The 18,792-nt window shown below is 41.7% G+C and overlaps 1 protein-coding gene across 4 annotated transcripts; it reads left to right on the forward strand.

The window, feature by feature from the left end:
* The first annotated feature begins 1,983 nt into the window (after positions 1 to 1,983).
* Positions 1,984 to 18,436, forward strand: slc30a9 (solute carrier family 30 member 9). Of its 4 annotated transcripts, XM_042075186.1 has the most exons (21): positions 2,008 to 2,137; positions 2,650 to 2,698; positions 3,156 to 3,317; positions 3,534 to 3,728; positions 3,859 to 3,882; positions 3,966 to 4,013; positions 4,222 to 4,321; positions 5,171 to 5,263; positions 5,403 to 5,485; positions 5,775 to 5,833; positions 7,386 to 7,453; positions 10,242 to 10,344; positions 10,502 to 10,557; positions 11,489 to 11,624; positions 11,735 to 11,774; positions 11,910 to 11,981; positions 12,146 to 12,253; positions 12,613 to 12,778; positions 13,413 to 13,542; positions 14,550 to 14,663; positions 16,095 to 18,436. In XM_042075186.1, exons 3-21 carry the CDS (start codon positions 3,194 to 3,196, stop codon positions 16,137 to 16,139), a joined length of 1,764 nt encoding a protein of 587 aa, XP_041931120.1. In that variant the 5' UTR covers positions 2,008 to 2,137; positions 2,650 to 2,698; positions 3,156 to 3,193; the 3' UTR covers positions 16,140 to 18,436. The 4 variants fall into 4 exon arrangements, with proteins under 4 accessions (XP_041931119.1, XP_041931122.1, XP_041931120.1 ...); XM_042075185.1 differs by lacking the exon at positions 2,650 to 2,698 and having other exon boundaries at positions 1,984 to 2,137; XM_042075188.1 differs by lacking the exon at positions 2,650 to 2,698 and having other exon boundaries at positions 1,984 to 2,137; positions 3,156 to 3,302.
* The last annotated feature ends 356 nt before the right edge of the window (positions 18,437 to 18,792 follow it).

The raw sequence follows: 18,792 nt of genomic DNA on the forward strand, positions 1-18,792 counted from the left end.
TTCATGGTGAGTCGGAGGTGGTGGAGGTGGTGGATGATAATGAGTGGGAGAGAGAGAGAGAGAGAGAGAGAGAGACAGAGACAGAGAGAAAGAGAGAGAGAGAGGTACCCTGTAGAAAAAAGGGAAGTACAGAGAAGGAAGTTACAAACGAGAGAATGCAGCACAGATAGGGGGAGATGATGCAACGTGAGAAAGGGGGATAAACAGAGTGAGAAATGGAGCGAGGGTAAAGGGGGGTGGAGGAGGTGGGGGGCCGTATGGGAGGGTGAAGTGATGGATAGTTTAGGCCAAGAAAGTAAGGAAGAGGAAGGAAGAGGGGGGGGGGGGGGGGGGTTATAGTTTTATCAGCGCACACATTCCACAATTGTAGAAAACTTGTTTTGCCCCAGAGGGTACTTTCCAAGATGTGGGCCCGAACACATCCTGTTCCCCTTTTGGTTCTCAGAAACGCTAAAATGAAGAAAACTGGACGGAAATACAAAGTCTATTCATAATTAAACACTAATGGGGGTGTCAGCTGCTTCTTTAGGTTATGGATAATATGCCCCAGGACAGTGTTCCTATATTATCCCAATTCCTGTTTGCTCAGATACACTTGTATCCACAGTTTCTCTGCCTCCTTGTGGAAGCTGTAAGCAATTACATTCAAAATCCAATCTGCATGGTTTTATTTTCGCCAAGCAGCACCAGGTCAAAATTCAGTAAAGCTATTTACTGATTAAATACTGTGAAAGTAAATATGTCATTACAATACGAATATGTACAAATAATGCATGAACATTAGAACACACTGAATAAGTATAATAATAATAATAATAAAGCTTTATTTGTATAGCACCTTTCATACACAGAATGCAGCTCAAAGTGCTTTACATTTGAAGCATGTAACACAATAATAGTCAGTCATTATCAATCACTTTTCTTTGCTGTTTATGATATACTCAGCAACATATCAAAAATATAGAAAATGACGTCATAAGACTGGCAGCCTTAACCCTCTTACCCCCCACAAGCACGCCATATGGCAACTGTGGCAAGGAAAAACTCCCATATTCCAGGAAGAAACCTTGAGCAGAACCTGACTTAATAGGGGGAGCCCATCTGCTTTTGGCTGGCTGCGCCCTCCAATAGTAGCAGATGTAGAATAATCTGAAAATGTAGTCTACAGGATAAGATGAGTTAACTAAAAGCTTTCCTGTACAGGTATGTTTTCAGATCTTTTTTAAAAATATTTAAGTGGCATATTCATTGTCTCACTGAGCAACAGAACAATGTCGACCTGACACACTCTGAACTACAAAATAAATGAGGTAACAGCATATTAACTGCTATTATCTAAACTGCCATACAGTTGAAGAAAGTATTGACATGTACGCCATCTCCTTCCTATTGGTATGATTAAATTAAATGTCATGACTTTTCCAAAACTTTCAATGAATTTACTCAAATCCATGATTTCTCCAGGCCTGGAAAATGGGATTTTACAATTACATGACTTTTCCAGATTTTGCATGACCGTGGGAACCCTACAAGTTTCAAATATTATGATGGTCGACAGTGGGTCAGAAGTGGTGGTCAGATATCTGGAAGCACTGATTTCACTATCTGGGTTTTTGCTCACAATGTGGTCCCCCTCTAGCCTGACGAGCCAGACCCACATTATGTAATTTGCTGTCGCTAGGGTGCGTCTAGATTTCTAGGCTAGTCCCCTTCACTTTTAAAATATCTCCTGCGGGCCCCTGATAGACCAACCTACACTGGTTGTTGACATTTGAGCTCATCTGCAATCAACTCACCTGTGGCTGTGATAATATGGCTCGTTCCGAGACACTTTGTTTTGTTTTCATGTAGGCCTACAGATCCACGACTGTTTATGAACACCAGAGTTTGCACAAGCAGAACGGACAGCATCTCAAATGGACACTGGACCCATAGGACCGCACAGAACGGCGCAACCCTCGCGTACTTGAACACACCCTGGAGTGGACATTTTCTCGCGAGACTTTTGTTGTTATACCTTCAATGTTTTTGTATGGCTGATGCTGAGTGCTGCAGTGGTTAGCTAGTTAGCAGATAGCAAGGTAGTCAAAAAGTAGAAATGGACTGAGATATGCAGAATAAAAATCAACACAAAAAGGTAAGACTGTTGTACCGGGTGGTTGTTTATATTTACACGTACATGTCTAACAGTTATATGTGAATGTAGAGATTCATGTAAATGTATTCATTCTAGGAGTTTGAGCCAGCTAGCTGTCAAGCTTGCTAACTTGGCTAACGTCAATAGCCTTAGCCGGTAACCTGATTATTTTACTCTTGATTGTCAGCTAACGTCTAGACTCCAGTATTAACAACCTAAATCATTTAGGTATCCTACACTTGCTATGGCGATAGTTTGATTGTAAGAACCCCTGTACGACTAAATTAGCGTTTACTAACGTTAACGGCAACTATTAAAATATGTCTTGAAGCACCAGTGTAACGTTACATTAGCTAGCTATCACTCAATAGTTATACAAATCGCTAACGTTAATTTATAAGTTCAGTGAGTCTCAGAGCTCGCAGTGGCGTATGCCAGCCACCCAGGCAAAATTGCTGACCAACGTTATTAATAATGCTTTGGCTTTCGTAATGTGTGTCTTGTTATTTCAGTCCAATCATTTCCTGTAAGCTAGATATGGATGACATTACAGTTTGCTAAGTAAGTCTCTACATTGCTCAAAACTTTGTTAGCTAACTAACCACCTAGCTTTTGGATAACGAAAGTCTATTGTCATAAATTGCACACATCAAATGGGACATTTCAACACCAACGTGGCCCCACTGACGCTATGACCTCAAACGGCTTGTGTGTGGATAAAAGTGGAGGGCCCATTGACATAGCCAGCATATCCGAATGAAAGACATTAGCTTAGCATGGCTATCGTATCTAGAAGAATTCCTGTTAAGGATGTGCACATGACATGCAGGCATGACGTGCACGATGCTTTCAATGTCGCTTCTCATAGAATTGTTGCCTGGTTTGTCGCTGGATAGTTGGTGGTTCTATTGTTTCAGTTTGTTTGTTAGGTTGACGTCTAGATGTCAAATGTATGGACATTAACTCTGTAACTAATTCAACGCTAAGACATTTTCGCTCCTGTCCTGTGCTTACACAGCAGGTTCCAACGTTTTCCCGAGCCTTGCCAGAGCGAGGATGTTCCCCGGCTTAGCCCACAGACCATGGCAAGTCTTCTGCAGGGTTTACCTGCATCAACGAGCCCCCCTTACACAATGGCCCCCTAGACTGGCCCGCCCTTGCTATGGTGAGCAATATTTGGGTATGTTGCCTTATTTTCATAATAATTAGTACAATAACCAGTACATAGTACATTACTATGCATCATCGTGTCTTGTTCATTCCTATTTGTCTGTTCTTTGTTATTGTTATTATTATAACTAATGATGGATTGTGCTTGCCCTTGACTTGCATATTTTGTCTGTTATAACCTATTTGGGTAATTCAGACCAAAACCAAATTGCTGTTCTCTGTTCAGGTTGGCAAAATGGTACCAAGGTACAAAATGTGTGGCTCAGCTTTCCTGACTGTCGAGTGTCACCATTTGCCTGGGCGCAAGTCCAGTACTATTCAACGACGGGCAGCGGTAAAGACGGGCCTCCTGTGTCAACTGACCCCCCTGTCACAGCAGAGAAGGTATTGGCAGCAGCAGGAGCTCAGCCGTCTCCTGAAGGTAATGCATTTCCTTCTAGAATTTCCCCTGGGGATCAATAAAGTATCTATCTATCTATCTATCTTCTATCATTGCTACATATCACAAGCAAAAGACAGCATGTGCCTAAGCATGTTTATGTTCTCCTCAGGCACGTCTTCAAAAGATGGCGCCGGTAAGTTTTGGTTATTTATCCCCTGTGTCACTCACTGTTCACCTTGTTGAGAAACACAAGCTGTAACCCATTCATCTTTTCAGATGCTAAACTCCAAGGACTGACCAAAACAGAGGCTATCCAAGTAAAAGGTAACTCAGAGATCATGCTGTATTGCTGTAGTGTTTATTTGTGGATGTGCATATGCCTGTGTAAGTAGATGGGAATGATTATTTGACCCGTTGACACTATGGCCCAGTTTCCCATACATGAATAAGGACTAAACTAAAAGCTTTTTAAAAAAAAAAGAAAAATAAAAAACAAGTGATTCTGTGTTGTCACTGTGATGTGTGCCCTCAGTCCGAGCCGTCCTGAAGAAGAGAGAGTATGGGACTAAGTACACCCAGAACAACTTCATCACCGCCGTCAGAGCCATGAATGAGTTCTGTCTGAAGCCCAGGTACATACAGAATATCTAACGGAGGCCATCATGATTCATATGTGTATTTGGACCTGGACAGGGTTCCCACGGGTCATGGAATTTCTGTAATGTCATGGAATTTTGAAACGTCTATTCCAGACATGGAAAGTCAGGGAAAATCGTGGAATATCAGGGAATTTTCTTGTAGCAGTTTAAAATGTACTGTACTTGCCAAAATACATAATACAAATATGTCCACGCAGAACTGGTATATATCTGGTTATTAGCTTTATCACTTGCTTGAGTAGCCCTACTTTGTTTATTCAATGCCCATTTATTTACTCTAAAAAAGTACAAGTTTCTTAAACGCTACGCGGCTACTCTGAAATCATTGGTCGGTGTATTATATAGTAAGTCATGGAAATTGAGGGGTTTTTTTGTCAGGGAAAAGTCATTGGATTTTATATTTGACTTAGAGTGGGAACCCTGACTGTAAATATGTGTTTTTCCAGCCATGTAATGCGGCAGTGGTGTGTTATGTTTTGTTTTTTTTGTTAATGTAGTTTGTTTTGTTATGTTACTGGAATGGCAGTGTAACCTCAGAAGCAAATCTCATGAAGAAGTGTAGAGGAGCAGTTCAAAACTGGGAAAGCTCTTTGTCCTTTTGAGTAGAGTTTAATTTTCTTCTGTTATGTTTGTATGTTGATTGAAGTTTGATGTGTAATTGTGATGGACAGCGTACATATTATATTCTGCATCTGCGATAGAAAGAGAGGAGAAGCGATTAAGTTCTAAAGTAGAAATTCTCTGCACTGTGTCCTGACTAGACGGTTGCTCTTGTTGTGTCTGGTTGTGAATTCAAGACTGTGACCTCTTGTTCTTCTCTAGTGACCTGGAACAGCTACGGAAAATCCGTCGCCGGAGTCCACACGATGACACAGAGGCTTTTACAGTCTTTCTGCGCTCAGATGTGGAGGCAAAGTATGTACTTTATTTATACGCATTCAATAAATTACAATTACACTGATTTGCCTCACCATTATCTCATAAGTTGCATGCACACAGAATATATGTTTGAATGTCCTAATCTTTGACGAATTCTTTGTGTCTTTTCTGTCAGAGCTCTGGATGTGTGGGGCAGTCCTGAGGCTCTTGCCCGAGAGCGAAATCTGCGAAAAGAAATTGAACAAGAGTACCAAGAGAGTATGCACCTGAACTACCTCACTTTTCTATCCTCAGCCCGGCTTTAACAGACTCCCCCCCCCCCCCCAAATGATCTCACATACCCTTTCAATTTAGTGCTCCTCCACTCCAGCCCATTAATTATTATCTACATGTGGTGTATGGAGCACGGTAACCACGCAGAATCTAAACAATGGACCTTACCCCAAGACTCCGGATTAGAAGCCATCAGCTCCTTGTTATCAATGTAAATAGCTGACCGATGTCATTGGGTGTTTTATTGCTCATTTTGTGACCATCTTTGTTCCAGATATCTTCAGAAATCAGCAGCTATTAAAGGAGTATAAGGACTTCTGGGGCAACACTAAGGTAAGCCTGGGACTGGTATGGACTAGCATGCTGCTGATGACCTTCCATGTAGAGGTGAATCATAATTTGTGAGATACTCAAGGACATTAATTGTTATGAAATTACAGCATCTTCATGAAATTATCCTGTCATTGTATATTACCCAATAGTTATTTTAGTATATTTGAATACAAAGCACACTGTATGGTTTTTCCTTCTGAGTAGAGAGTTCTGCGTTAAGACAGTCTACAGTATATTACAGACAGAGGTGGGAGTAAGTCACACATGTGCAAGTCTCAAGTCTTAACCTTCAATACTCAAGCAAGTCCAAGTCATTTTTTGTGACAGTCAAGCAAGTCAAGTCAAGTCAGCTTGGGTCAAGCAAGTCAAGTCAAGTCATAGCTTGGGTCAAGCAAGTCAAGTCAAGTCATAGCCAAATCATTGAAATTTATGATGATTTACCCATGTTACAATAAAGCATACTTTGACTTGTTTTTATTTTAAAATAAGCTACAATAGGCTAGTTATGAACTGCTGGAGTTTTATTTGTAACAAACAAATAGACATTGCATTCATTCAAGCCACATAGCCTACATCTGAACGGTTTATAGAATAAGATGAAATGTATACAAATAAAAATAAATGTATTTCAAGTAGACCTACAGTATTATATAATAGTGCTTACTTTAGGTTACATTGGCAACATTTTCGCTATATATCAAGATTAAACTTAGACAAGAAAATGTTTCACTTTGCCATTTCACACATTTTAACCTAATAGGGCGTTAACTAAAAAGCATAATAGATTCAAAGCCAACTCTTAACATGCCTCAAATTTGACGTTAGGTTTCTAACACGACTAACTTCGGATGAAAATCAACGTGGTGGTGGTTATGTCGCTATTTTGCACACTTGCTGTTCATTTCTTCTTTGACTTGTCAGATAAATCATCTGTGAAGCCAAACATTATGTTTTGGTATAAACGTGGAGCCTTCCATATTTGCAAGTTAGCCTACCTGAGTCTGTCTCATTTGATCTCGCACTTGCTGTTGGTCTGTCGCGTCGCGTCACTTGGCACAATGACAGGTTCGCTCGCGTGACGCATGCAACAGCACCTAAGCAAATTTTCTAAAATCGTAAAGTTAACTCCTTAATATCTATGAAAAAAATAAAAAGTCAAGTCATTTGTCTCAAGTCTAAGTCAAGTCTCAAGTCATGAATAGCAAGTCAAAGTCAAGTCGAGTCTTTTATACATGTTGATCAAGCAAGTCTTAAAAAATGTGACTCGAGTAAAGTCATGTGACTCGAGTCCCCCATGTCTGATTACAGAGCAGGATATGTTGTGGTCAAAAGAGTGACATAAACATCATTATCATCATAAGCCACACAAGTGGGCCAGTAGACACACCCATGGTGTTTCCCTTGACCGGTTTGTTTGACATACAGTAAACAAAAAGTCCATCATGATGTTGCATAATGTGTATTTGAACAGGGCCATGACTAAAATTAGCATGCATTGATGTTTTCTTTGTGCACATGGTATTGGTCTGAAATTGTTTTGTTTTTCTGCTAGCCTCGATCAGGCAAGAGAGCCACATTTCTACAAGGGCCAGGGAAGGTGGTTATGGTAGCTATATGCATGTAAGTCTCTAATTTACAATAACTAGATTCTGTTTTCTATCATGTATTTGCAATATGAACATACACATACCTCTAAGTGTACAGTTTGTTTTAATGTGAAAGTGTTACCACACCAAATGCTCTTCAGGTGGTCTACTATTCTTAATGGTGTATCGCTTGGCCAAACTAGAGCCTGATTGATCAAATGAGATTTATATGCTTTTCTGTTGGATGTCTTGGTTAGCCAAGTTAGAGTTTGGTTGGTTCGTTATAAAGTATGAACCAGACCCACACCAAGTGTGTCTGGTGTATGGGTTCTGTCTGTATGGGTTCTGCGTGTATGTGTTCTGCGTGTATACTGTAAGTGTGTATATGTGTGTGTTTTATTTATTTATTTATATATATGTGTATAAATTATATATATACTTTTTTTGATCCCGTGAGGGAAATTTGGTCTCTGCATTTAACCCAATCGGTGAATTAGTGAAACACAAACAGCACACAGTGAACACACAGTGAGGTGAAGCACACACTAATCCCGGCGCAGTGAGCTGCCTGCTACAACGGCGGCGCTCGGGGAGCAGTGAGGGGTTAGGTGCCTTGCTCAAGGGCACTTCAGCCGCGGCCCACTGGTCGGGGCTCGAACCGCCAACCCTCCGGTTACAAGTCCAGAGTGCTAACCAGTGGGCCACGGCTGCCCACAATGTGTTGTGTATGTGTTCTGCGTGTATGTGTTCTGCGTGTATGTGTTTTGCATGTATGTGTTCTGCTTGTACAGTATGTGTTCTGCCTGTACATTGTGTTCTGCCTGTACAGTGTGTTCTGCGCATGTGTGTTCTGCGTATTTGTGTTCTGCCTGTACATTGTGTTCTGCCTGTACAGTGTGTTCTGCGCATGTGTGTTCTGCGTATTTGTGTTCTGCCTGTACAGTATGGGTTCTGCGCTGCGTGTACAGTTTTGAAGTTAACTCAGCCGGTGTGTGTGGCAGCATGGGGCGTTATGGTCGGTGAGGGCCTGCTGGCTATTAGATTAAAGTGATTGAGTTTAGTGGGCATGTGATGTGTGTGCGGTCACATGAGGGACAGTCTGTCATCCACACCCTGTCCATTCACACTTGGCTCCTAATGGACCACAGGAAGTTAAAACACAGACACAGACAGTTCATTCTAGCACAGTCCAGACCTTAAGACATACCACAGCAGCTCTGTATGGTTAGCCTCTGGTGTTGGAGCAGTGTAGTAGCTTATAGTACATGATATTCTCATAGCACCTATAGCACTAGCCTACTAAGTCGACAAACCAGTTTCCTGTTCGTTGACATGGCTGTCAACAAGCACCTGAAGAGGAGAGCTTCAGTTGTTCCAAAACACGTGCTCACCTTATTTTGTGCAGCCACTGCACGTAGGCTGGCATTTTTAGGGAAAAGATGGAGGCTGAAATCGCTTTTTATAACGACTTGGAAGTCGAGCAGAGTGGCTCACAGCAGCGCTCATTAGAGCCGCCCAGAACATTAAGACTCCCGTACATTGTATTTCTTACGTTTTGGTACAACTAAAGCACTCCGCACTTCAGGTGCTTGTTGACAGCCATGGCAACGAACAGGAAACTGGTTTGCCGACTTCAAGTAGGCTAGTGCACAGAGCCCAGAGGACTAATCCATTCTGCATGCTCTCATGTAGAATACTACGGTAGATGAATGTTATTGTCAAAACCATATGGTTCTATTTGTTCATTGAAGATGTCATATAACCATTCTGATGAGCTACAGTAGATTAAATGGCAAAGGGTTACGGTCTGAAGTTGACAACAATTGGACTGAGTGAGTGAGTGCCCCTACAAAACTACCAGGTGTCTAATGGAAAAATGACCTGACTAAATGGTGCCATTTTGAATCACATCACTTGTCAATGTGTTTGTTCTCACCGAGTTGTCTCAAACCAGAAGTGGCCGCAACATCCCCTATATGCTGAATCATGCCATATTACCACCGATGCGTACAGTAGAAACAGAAACAGTTAATCAAAACACATGATGCTGGTGTAGAAATATTGCCTACATTAGTACAGATATTAGTCTCTTTTCTTGATGATCTTCCTCCGTGTCTTACCCATGACATGACCTCGGGGGTCACATGCTTGCACTGATGATGGCCCGCTGTTAAAACCACAGCTCTCCTATGGCTACCGTGGCCACGGATAATGGGCCTCACCTTTCATTGTGACCTCTGGAATCTCTCATTACCTGCCAGAATGTTCTGTTGTGTTCCCTTCATTCCCTGAGCATGCGGCTTATTACATAGAAAATCCACATTCTTCTGGGTCACTGGGTAACCAGAATAGATTCTATTTTCCAATGTGTGTCGATGGGAAACAAACACACACACACACACACACACACACACACACACACACACGTATGAATGTGTTTTTCCCTCTGGTGTGAAACGGTTACCAAGATACTTTCCTCTTGATGTAAATTTTCTCTTGATACACTTGTTAGCAGTGGTGGACAGGCGCCCATTACGTAAATTTGTTGACCTCTGTTTTAGCCAAACTTCAGACTGGTTGGTGTGTCACCTGTGCAGAGTCCTTGGATCTCAATTTTAAAATGTATAATGTTTGATGATAAAACCTGCGTGGGGTGTGCTTTGCTGTTCATTCAATTTTTTTTCTTTCTTTCTTTTTTTCTTTTTTTCTTTCTTTCTTTCTCTCTCTCTCTCTCTCTCTCTCTCTCTCTCTCTCTCTCTCTCTCTCTCTCTCTCTCTCTCTCTCTCTCTCTCTCTCTCTCTCTCTCTCTCTTTTCACCACAGAAATGGACTGAACTTTTTCTTCAAGCTGCTTGCTTGGGTGTACACTGGGTCAGCCAGCATGTTCTCCGAAGCCATTCACTCATTGGCGGACACAGCAAATCAGGTCAGTCCTGCCCACACCCTTAGCACTAATGTGTTTGCTTAATACAAAAGAAAGGAAGCTGTCAGTCATAGTCTCCATAGTGTCTCCATTAACCATGTGAACTGCTCTCCCTCACACCCTTTATTTTCTCTCCACTCATTCTGTCATCCTTACACAGGCCCTCTTAGCCATTGGCATCAGTCAGTCTGTGAGGAATCCCGATGCTGTCCACCCGTAAGAGCCGTGGCACACACACACACACACACACCAGTTGGCGTGTGGATGATCGAGGATGGTTATGGTTTTCTTAGACTGTATAGAGCAGGGTTCCCACGGGTCATGGAATTTCTGGAAAATCATGGAATTTCTGGAAAAAGAGTTTGTCTAGTCTAAGATTCCAGACATGGATAATCAGGGAATTTAATAATATCTGGGGCAAAGTCATGGAATATCAGGGAATTTTGTTGTGGCAGTTTAGAATATACTTGCCAAAACACATTAATACAAATGTATTTCCACACAGAATTGGTGTATATCTGGTTATTAGCTTTACTGCATGTGTGAGTGGTGATGGTTAGCCCAACATTGCTTCTTCAATACCCATTTATTCATATTCCGCTCTAAAAAAAGTCAAAGATTCTTGAACACAATGCGGCTGCTCAGAGATCTTCTCATTATAGGTCATGGAAAACTAGATTTTCTTGTCAGGGAAAAGTCATGGAATTTTACACTTGACTTAGTTTGGGAACCCTGATAGAGTAAATTAGCTGATCAGACACATTATTATGCAGCAGATCTGGTAGTGGTGGATCAGCTGAGTCTGCATGATAGGAACTCTGCATCCCAGCTCCTCAGAAGTAGTTATTCAGAACAAGGTTGTGCTGACACCAAGTTTCATTTCACCTTTGATTTGAATCGAATTCTAATTTACTCAGTTGTGTTTACATGTATTTATGAAGACCAATTAGAGTCATCTCTGCTTGCAGTGCTTTGCAATGTCTGATCCCTGACACAGCTTTAAAATCCTGCAGTCTGATGCTACTGTTTGATTGAACAAGTGCATCTGAATCTTTGTTGTGTAAATCATGCTGAGCTCAAGTTCCACTGTTCTTGTGTTTCTCATACCCCCACCCCAACACACACACACACACACACACACACGCAGGTATGGGTTCTCCAACATGCGCTACATCGCCTCCCTTATCAGCGGCGTGGGCATTTTCATGATGGGCGCAGGCCTGTCCTGGTACCACGGCATCATGGGCCTCCTGCATCCGCAGCCAATTGAGTCCCTCCTTTGGGTAAGACGCCATATGCCACACTCGATATCATGCTGCTGGGCCTCCTGCTATGGGTTAAGAGCACAAATGTTATTGCTGGCAAATGCCTAATCTTTCTCTTGTTCCCCTAGGCGTACTGCATTTTGGCAGGATCCCTTGTTTCTGAAGGAGGTAGGTTGACGAATAATGCTCTTTTTTTTTTTTTTTTTCTGGAGCGTGCATTTTTTTGCCAGTGATATTTATTCTTTCATGTGGAGCAGTGTGGCAGAGTAATTGCATCTTTTTGCTATCTTTTTGCCCCCCTAGCGACGCTCCTGGTTGCCATCAACGAGATCAAAAAGAGTGCACAGCAGCAGGAGGTCTCCTTCTATGAGTACGGTGGGTGTCGGTGTTTCTCGTTAGAGCACATTTGTCGTCGGCATGTAGGCAAATCAATCAAGTCTTTGATCGAACTTGTCACATTAGCAGTAAAAAAGTATAGAAGGGAAATTTGTATGTGTGAGGTTACTGAAATATTTATGTTTTGTTTTTGTTTTCTTCAGTGATGCAGAGCCGTGACCCCAGCACTAACGTGGTCTTATTAGAGGATGCGGCCGCTGTAATTGGAGTGATCATGGCTGCTGGATGCATGGGTCTGACCTCCCTCACAGGTAGAAAATCGAAATGGGTTTTCATTGCGTGCAAAACGTATGTCAGAAAGAAGTGTTTGTGTTAATGACTTGTTAATGAGCTGTTTGCAGCTAGATATTCTCATTCTTAAAAGGTTACACTGGATCTGTGAACAATGGAACAAATGTCTATGGTTTATTATATTGTTGGTTGAACCAGTAGTATTTTCACCTGTCAGCCAGTATTTTTACCAGCAGAGGGTGCTATAGGCAAAGTACTAATCCTGTACATACTGAACATGAAATACATTTTTCCTCTTTAAGGCTTGCGGCACTGATGACCAGATTGTTACCATGGCTATAGATATTAGAAATGTTCTCTGCGTTGCTCCCTACCTCAGGTAATCCGTACTACGACAGTCTGGGCTCTCTCGGTGTGGGCACCTTGCTGGGCGCTGTATCGGCCTTCCTCATCTACACCAACACAGAGGCCCTGCTGGGACGCTCCATCCAGGCTGAGCATGTGCAAAAGCTCACGGAGTTCTTAGAAAATGACCCTGCAGTAAGGTCAGTCCCACAGCGTGTGCTCCAGTAAGCCTGTGTTTTGTGCTCAGGGAAACACACAGTGAAATCCAATCAAATCCACACTTCAAAATCCGGATTTTGAAATAGTGAAGTACTGTAGCCAGAGACTTTCTAATGAGGAGACACAGCACTCAAAAAATCCTCCATAGAAATGAATGGGGTTAGTTTGTAACGCCGTTGTCTACACATATCCCACCCCTTCCTCGGCAAAACGTCGACATGTGCCAATCATGTGGTGTGATGTGAATACATTGAGCCAATCATATGATGTGTTGTGAAGACATCGTGCCAATCATGTGTTGTGAACTCGCCGCTGGAGCAAGGTTGGTGTCGTGAAGCCTTGCGCACGTGCATTTCTGCCGAATAGGATGCCCGATGAGTGCCCAAAAAGCAATATGGCTGCCGAGTGGAGGGACTTGCCTAAAGGGACTTTGCTATAGCCCCCAGAATTTCAAATTCAGAGGATGTGTTAGAAAACGGTTAGAAAAAAAAAAAGTCTTCTAGTCGTACACTTTGTACACGTGTCCTAGCAATACGTAAATGAGACTAAACCGTCATTTAAGATCCATTTTGTTCTCTCTCTGTTCCTTTTTTTTCCTCACGGCTACGTTTACAGGGCGATTCACGACGTGAAGGCCACAGACATAGGCCTAAGCAAAGTGCGCTTCAAAGCGGAGGTGGACTTTGACGGGCGGGTGGTGACGCGCTCCTACCTGGAGAAGCAGGACATCGACCAGATCCTAAATGTAAGGAAGTAGACAAATAGGCCATAGATAGATAGATACTTTTGATCCCTAAGGGGAAATTAAAAAAAAAAGGGAGAGTCTTGAGAGAGATCGTACTGTTTAGTCATGTGTTGGTGTTTTGTTGGCTGAAGCTCCTGAAGCATGGAGTGTTCTGTTTGAGATTCACTATTTGGTTTGGTTAAGGTCACATCCAAGCTCAAATATTTAGTGCCCCCACTCTGATGTTCAAATGAAATCTGGATTAATACGGTAATGTTAGAGATTCACTTTTTTCCGACCAGCGAAACTGCCAACCTAACTGGCCTAGCATCAACTGGCTTATTGGCTGCTATAGGTCAATATTTTCATCTAGTTCATCTTGCATTTAACTGGGATTTAACGTTAAAAAACCCAGTGCTTGAAGTCGACTGGATTTCATCAACATGGTTGTCATCAGTTTTGCTTGCCTAAAACAGAAACTCACCGCATGCTACTGCAGTGCACAAATGTACACACACACACACACGCACACACACCTAATACTCAGATTGTGGTGTCTTTATCATGGAGCCAACAGGCTCGTAAAGCAGCACTGGATCAGAATCACCCTTGCTTGGTCTCATAGTTAATGGAGGGCTTTCACATGTAGTTAATCAGAACATTTGATATTTCATTAGAAGAAATAAACTGAATGACTACTGTCTATATATTCACACATATTTTGGATCACTGCTGATCCAAATACTTTATACTGGATCATTACATGTTCTAAGCTGGCATACTTCTTACTAAAATGACAGCCATTTGCTGTGGTCATTAGTTTTTTTTATTTTTCCCTTTATTCACATTCAATTCAACGGATGTTTCATCTGCTTGTCTCTGGCTCTCAGTGGATTGAGCTTAGTGATTAGCTTAGCACTGAGTTACAAAAAGACCCCATTTTCTCTTTTGCATCATACAATATGCTCTCACAGAATGTGCTCTTGGTGTTTGAATTTGACTGTGTGTGTGTGTGTCTGTGTGTGTAGGATATTCAGCAGGTGAAGACCCCAGAGGAGCTGGAAAACTTCATGCTAAAGCATGGGGAGAATATCATCGACACACTCGGAGCTGAAGTGGACCGCCTGGAGAAGGAGCTTAAGGTGGAGGCTCGCACACCCCATACACACACTCGCTCTGACAAACTCTCACACACATACACTCACACTCGCTTTCACACACACATACACTCACACTCGCTCTCACACACACATACACTCACACTCGCTCTCACAAACTTGCAAACACACACACTCACACTCACTCTGACAAAGTCTCTCTCACACACACACACACACAGACACACACTCACTCTCACAAACTCTCCCCCACACACTCACACTCGCTTTCACAAACTCTCACACTCACTCTCACAAACTCTCACACACTCACACTTACACACACACACACACACACTCATGCTCGCTTTCACAAACTTATACACACACTCACACTCGCTCTCACAAACTCACACACTCGCACTCTCTTCTCACTCACTTTCTCATTTACTCAATCACACTCACTCACTCACTCAGTCACAGACACACACACACACACACACACTCAGAAACGCACACACCCATACACTCAGAAACACACACCCATTCATATTGCACTTTTTTTCTGTGGTAAAATGTCAGAGCAATTTTTGTTTAACAAAAATTTGTTGAACAATTTTTTGAGATTTAACAGAGGCTCTCACGCCACCATGTAATATGGAGGAAAAAGAAGAGGGGGAAATGGTCCATGTTTTTCTGCGTCAGACTGAACTCTGTGTGATGAAAGGGTTGATGTGTTCGCTCTAGTGCTCTGGTGCTCATACATCGCAGGCTTGAGAACTTAAAGACTGTAAATGGTGTCTAAGATTTGTGGCTTTATTGAACCTGTTGAAATGGAAACTTTTTATACAACTTTATTGTACACTTCAACAGAATGATGTTACTTATTTGTTTGCGTGTGTGTGTTTGTGTGGTGTGTGTTTTTTTTTTTTTTTTTTTTTTTTTATATATAAATATTGAAGGCAGGAGTGCCATTTCTACTGTCGGACAGATTTAGCTTTCATCGGAGTCCTCTTTGAATGGTCAAATGGCAAGTTTGGCAAAGTAATTTGGCGAGCTAGGATGCATGTGAGGTTACCGATTGCTGGTTAAGAGAGGTTGAAATTTTAGTTTGACAAAAGTGTCCCACCCAGAATATAATACCAACCACAGTCAGTATATTTTATTTTTGGCTATACACCTAATGGTTTCAAAATGTTGTCTACACTTCCATTTGTGTTGTGATGTTTGTAGTTAAGTTTGTTTAACACACACAAACACACACACACACACACACACACACACACAGCCAGACCATTAGTGTGTATTTGGAAGTGTACTTGTAGTTGTAGTAGTAGTTGCCCTCAGTTATTAGCTTATATCAATGTCATGAGGCAGTTTTAATCATCTGATTATGGCAGCCATGTCAGGGAATATGAGCTGTTTAGGTGCCAGTGGTGTTCCTTTTTACTGACATTGCCCTTGTTCACCCCACAGCAACGGAACCCAGAGGTGCGGCACGTGGATTTGGAGATCCTATAACTCTTACTTTTGGCAGGAGGAGAACGCTGTATAGTCAACCAGAAACCAGAAAGAGAGAGAGAAAGAGAGAAGGAAGAAGAGAGAGAGAGAGAAAGGCAAGAGTGAAGGAATCAGCGGGAGATGAGGACTAAAAGCATGTGCTTTCTCCCCACCCCACCCCCTCCAACCACCTCATCTGATGAAGTCTTACTGTGCTGTATTATTCAACATATTCCCTAAGTTCTAGTGACAAGCTTCAGGAGAAGGTTTCTTTTAATTCAGTTTTATTTTTGTTTTCCTCTATTATTTCCTCTTCCATAGTCAAGCAATGGTCACGGGACAATCATCCCAAAATCTGAATGTGCATCCTCAGACCACCTCTTGTGTCTAGGGTACGTGTGTGTGTGTGTGTGTGTGTGTGTGTGTGTGTGTGTGTGCGTGCGTGTGTGCGCCTTGCGCACATGCTGTGTGTGGCGGTGTGTGTGGTGGGCGGTCAGCATGTGGTTGTGGAGACATACTTGAGTATATTCCACGGTGTTGGATACTAGATTCCACCTGCCAGTCTGCTGCAGAGAAAGATCTGTGAATGCAGTTGAGTTCCAGTTTAGGTTCTGGTTTGGCCGTTAATGTGAATCAGGCAGGTCCACACTGGAATCATGTCCTCAGACTCGGAAGAACTTGAAACAAAAAAACAAACAAACAAACAAACAAACACAAATAGCCAGAGCACTTTCTGCCGCAGACTCTCGCTGACCTCATCTCTGTTCACTAGGGGTCTCTGCTCCGATACAGTGTATGAACGTGATGAGCTTTGCTGTAGCAGAACGAGATATGAAATAAGCAACTAATGTATGTGGAGCATCATCATTGCTCTCTTAAAAAAATAAAAAAAAACATTAGGAAACATATAGGAAATCATAAACCTCATTCTGTGTCATAATGAATGGGTTTTGACAGAAAAAAATATTTGTGAAGAAAGGTTGGGACTACAGTAATCACCAATAATTACAGCAGTAGTGATGTAGTTAAAACCAAGGACTAGGGTAATATTAATATTTTCCTTTTAAAAAAGAAGGATTTTAAATGTTCATTGTTTAGGTTTCACTGTGTGTATTTGCTGGAAAAGAGAAAAGTAACAGCTCTTATAAAAAGCACTTAAAATTTTGTTAACTCTGTGCATGGCATTCTTCAAGACTTCCAAGTGAATCTTGCAGTATTAGTGATGTCAGCCACAGCCAAATATCTTCATGTACACAAAACGTAAAAATCCAAAGATTACAACGAAAAAAAAAAAGAAATTAGAATTCATATAGGAGGTTGTGTTTGTAACTTAATATTGCGGTACCCTTCATTAACACAGATTACTGTTCAGTTGTTACGAAATTGTAATTGAATGGAGAAGTTCTCTGACTGCTGAACCTTCATCTAGATTTTACTAAGTGACCTCATGTATGCCTGACATTAATATCTCCATAGATTTAACCATTTCACAGGGTCCATTCACTACAGTCAGTCATTTCTTATTAAGCTACCTTTACTATTTAAGACTTCCTGTACTCGCTAACAGTGGTGCTTTGGTGTAGATTAAGTTATTTGTCAGCATTCATCTGTCGGTTTTAATGGCAATGTCTTCATGGAGAGTGTTAAGAGGCGGCTGCTGATTGCTGTGAAGGGTAGGGTTCCTGCTGTTCGAACGTTTAAACTCCTGCCTGGCACCAAAATAAGTGTTTCTATGGCCCGTTGTAAATTTCTGCTGGGTTTTGTAAGCTTCCAGGTCTGTCCTATCTCTCATGTTGAATATCAGACCTCATATTCAGTAACAAACAAGCAAAACGTTGGACAAAAAAATAATAAATCACTGTATACTAGGGCAGTGTACACCTTCGCTGCATTCTGTGTATTGATCATTATATGGTCTGTGAATTCAAAATAGACATGCTTGGTAAAACCCATTGTAGGCTATAATAACCATGTAACGCAACAAACCCGCTCTGTGACAGTGAAATATGCATCCATTCTCGGTTTTTGTATAAAACCCAAACTTACAAGTAACTCGTATAGGCCCTCCGTCTGCAGTGAGGTAGAAATTAAACATGATTGTGAGCAGATAGGTTTGGGTGTGTGTGGACATCCTGAACTGAAGGATGCAAACCCTTCCTGCCTTAGTGGTGGGCTGATATTGTTTTGTTCAAGGAGGTCATAAACTATAGTACATATATTTTTGAAGATGTTTATCAACATTGTCAAAGATTTCTCTTGGTTTGATCAGTGTAACTGTTGCAGAAAATGATTGAATAAATTGCAATTAATTTATTAAACTGCATTCGAGCTTTTCTCCATGTCTTTTGTGTGATGACATCTTGTTTATTTAAACTGAAAGGCAACGAGCCTCTTATCCAGTGACGTTCATTATGGATGTGCATTTTGGAATAAATCCAATGAATATATGCGTAGACCCAAATGGACTCGTCGGCAATGGTCTTTCTCATAGCGCATAAATATGTAAATATAGCCTACATGTCACTTTCCAATGGCGAAATCAGCCGTTCTCGGTGGGAAAAAAAAAACATCCTCAGGACCGCCTGCAAAAAAAGATTGGCCTCCATTGGTCAGCGAAGTCATCAATAGAGCTGACTTCCATTTGGATTGGCTCATATTGCTTTCAATAAAAAAT

This window comes from Alosa sapidissima, chromosome 20, assembly GCF_018492685.1.
Source record: "Alosa sapidissima isolate fAloSap1 chromosome 20, fAloSap1.pri, whole genome shotgun sequence".
NCBI classification, from domain to species: Eukaryota; Metazoa; Chordata; class Actinopteri; order Clupeiformes; family Clupeidae; genus Alosa; species Alosa sapidissima.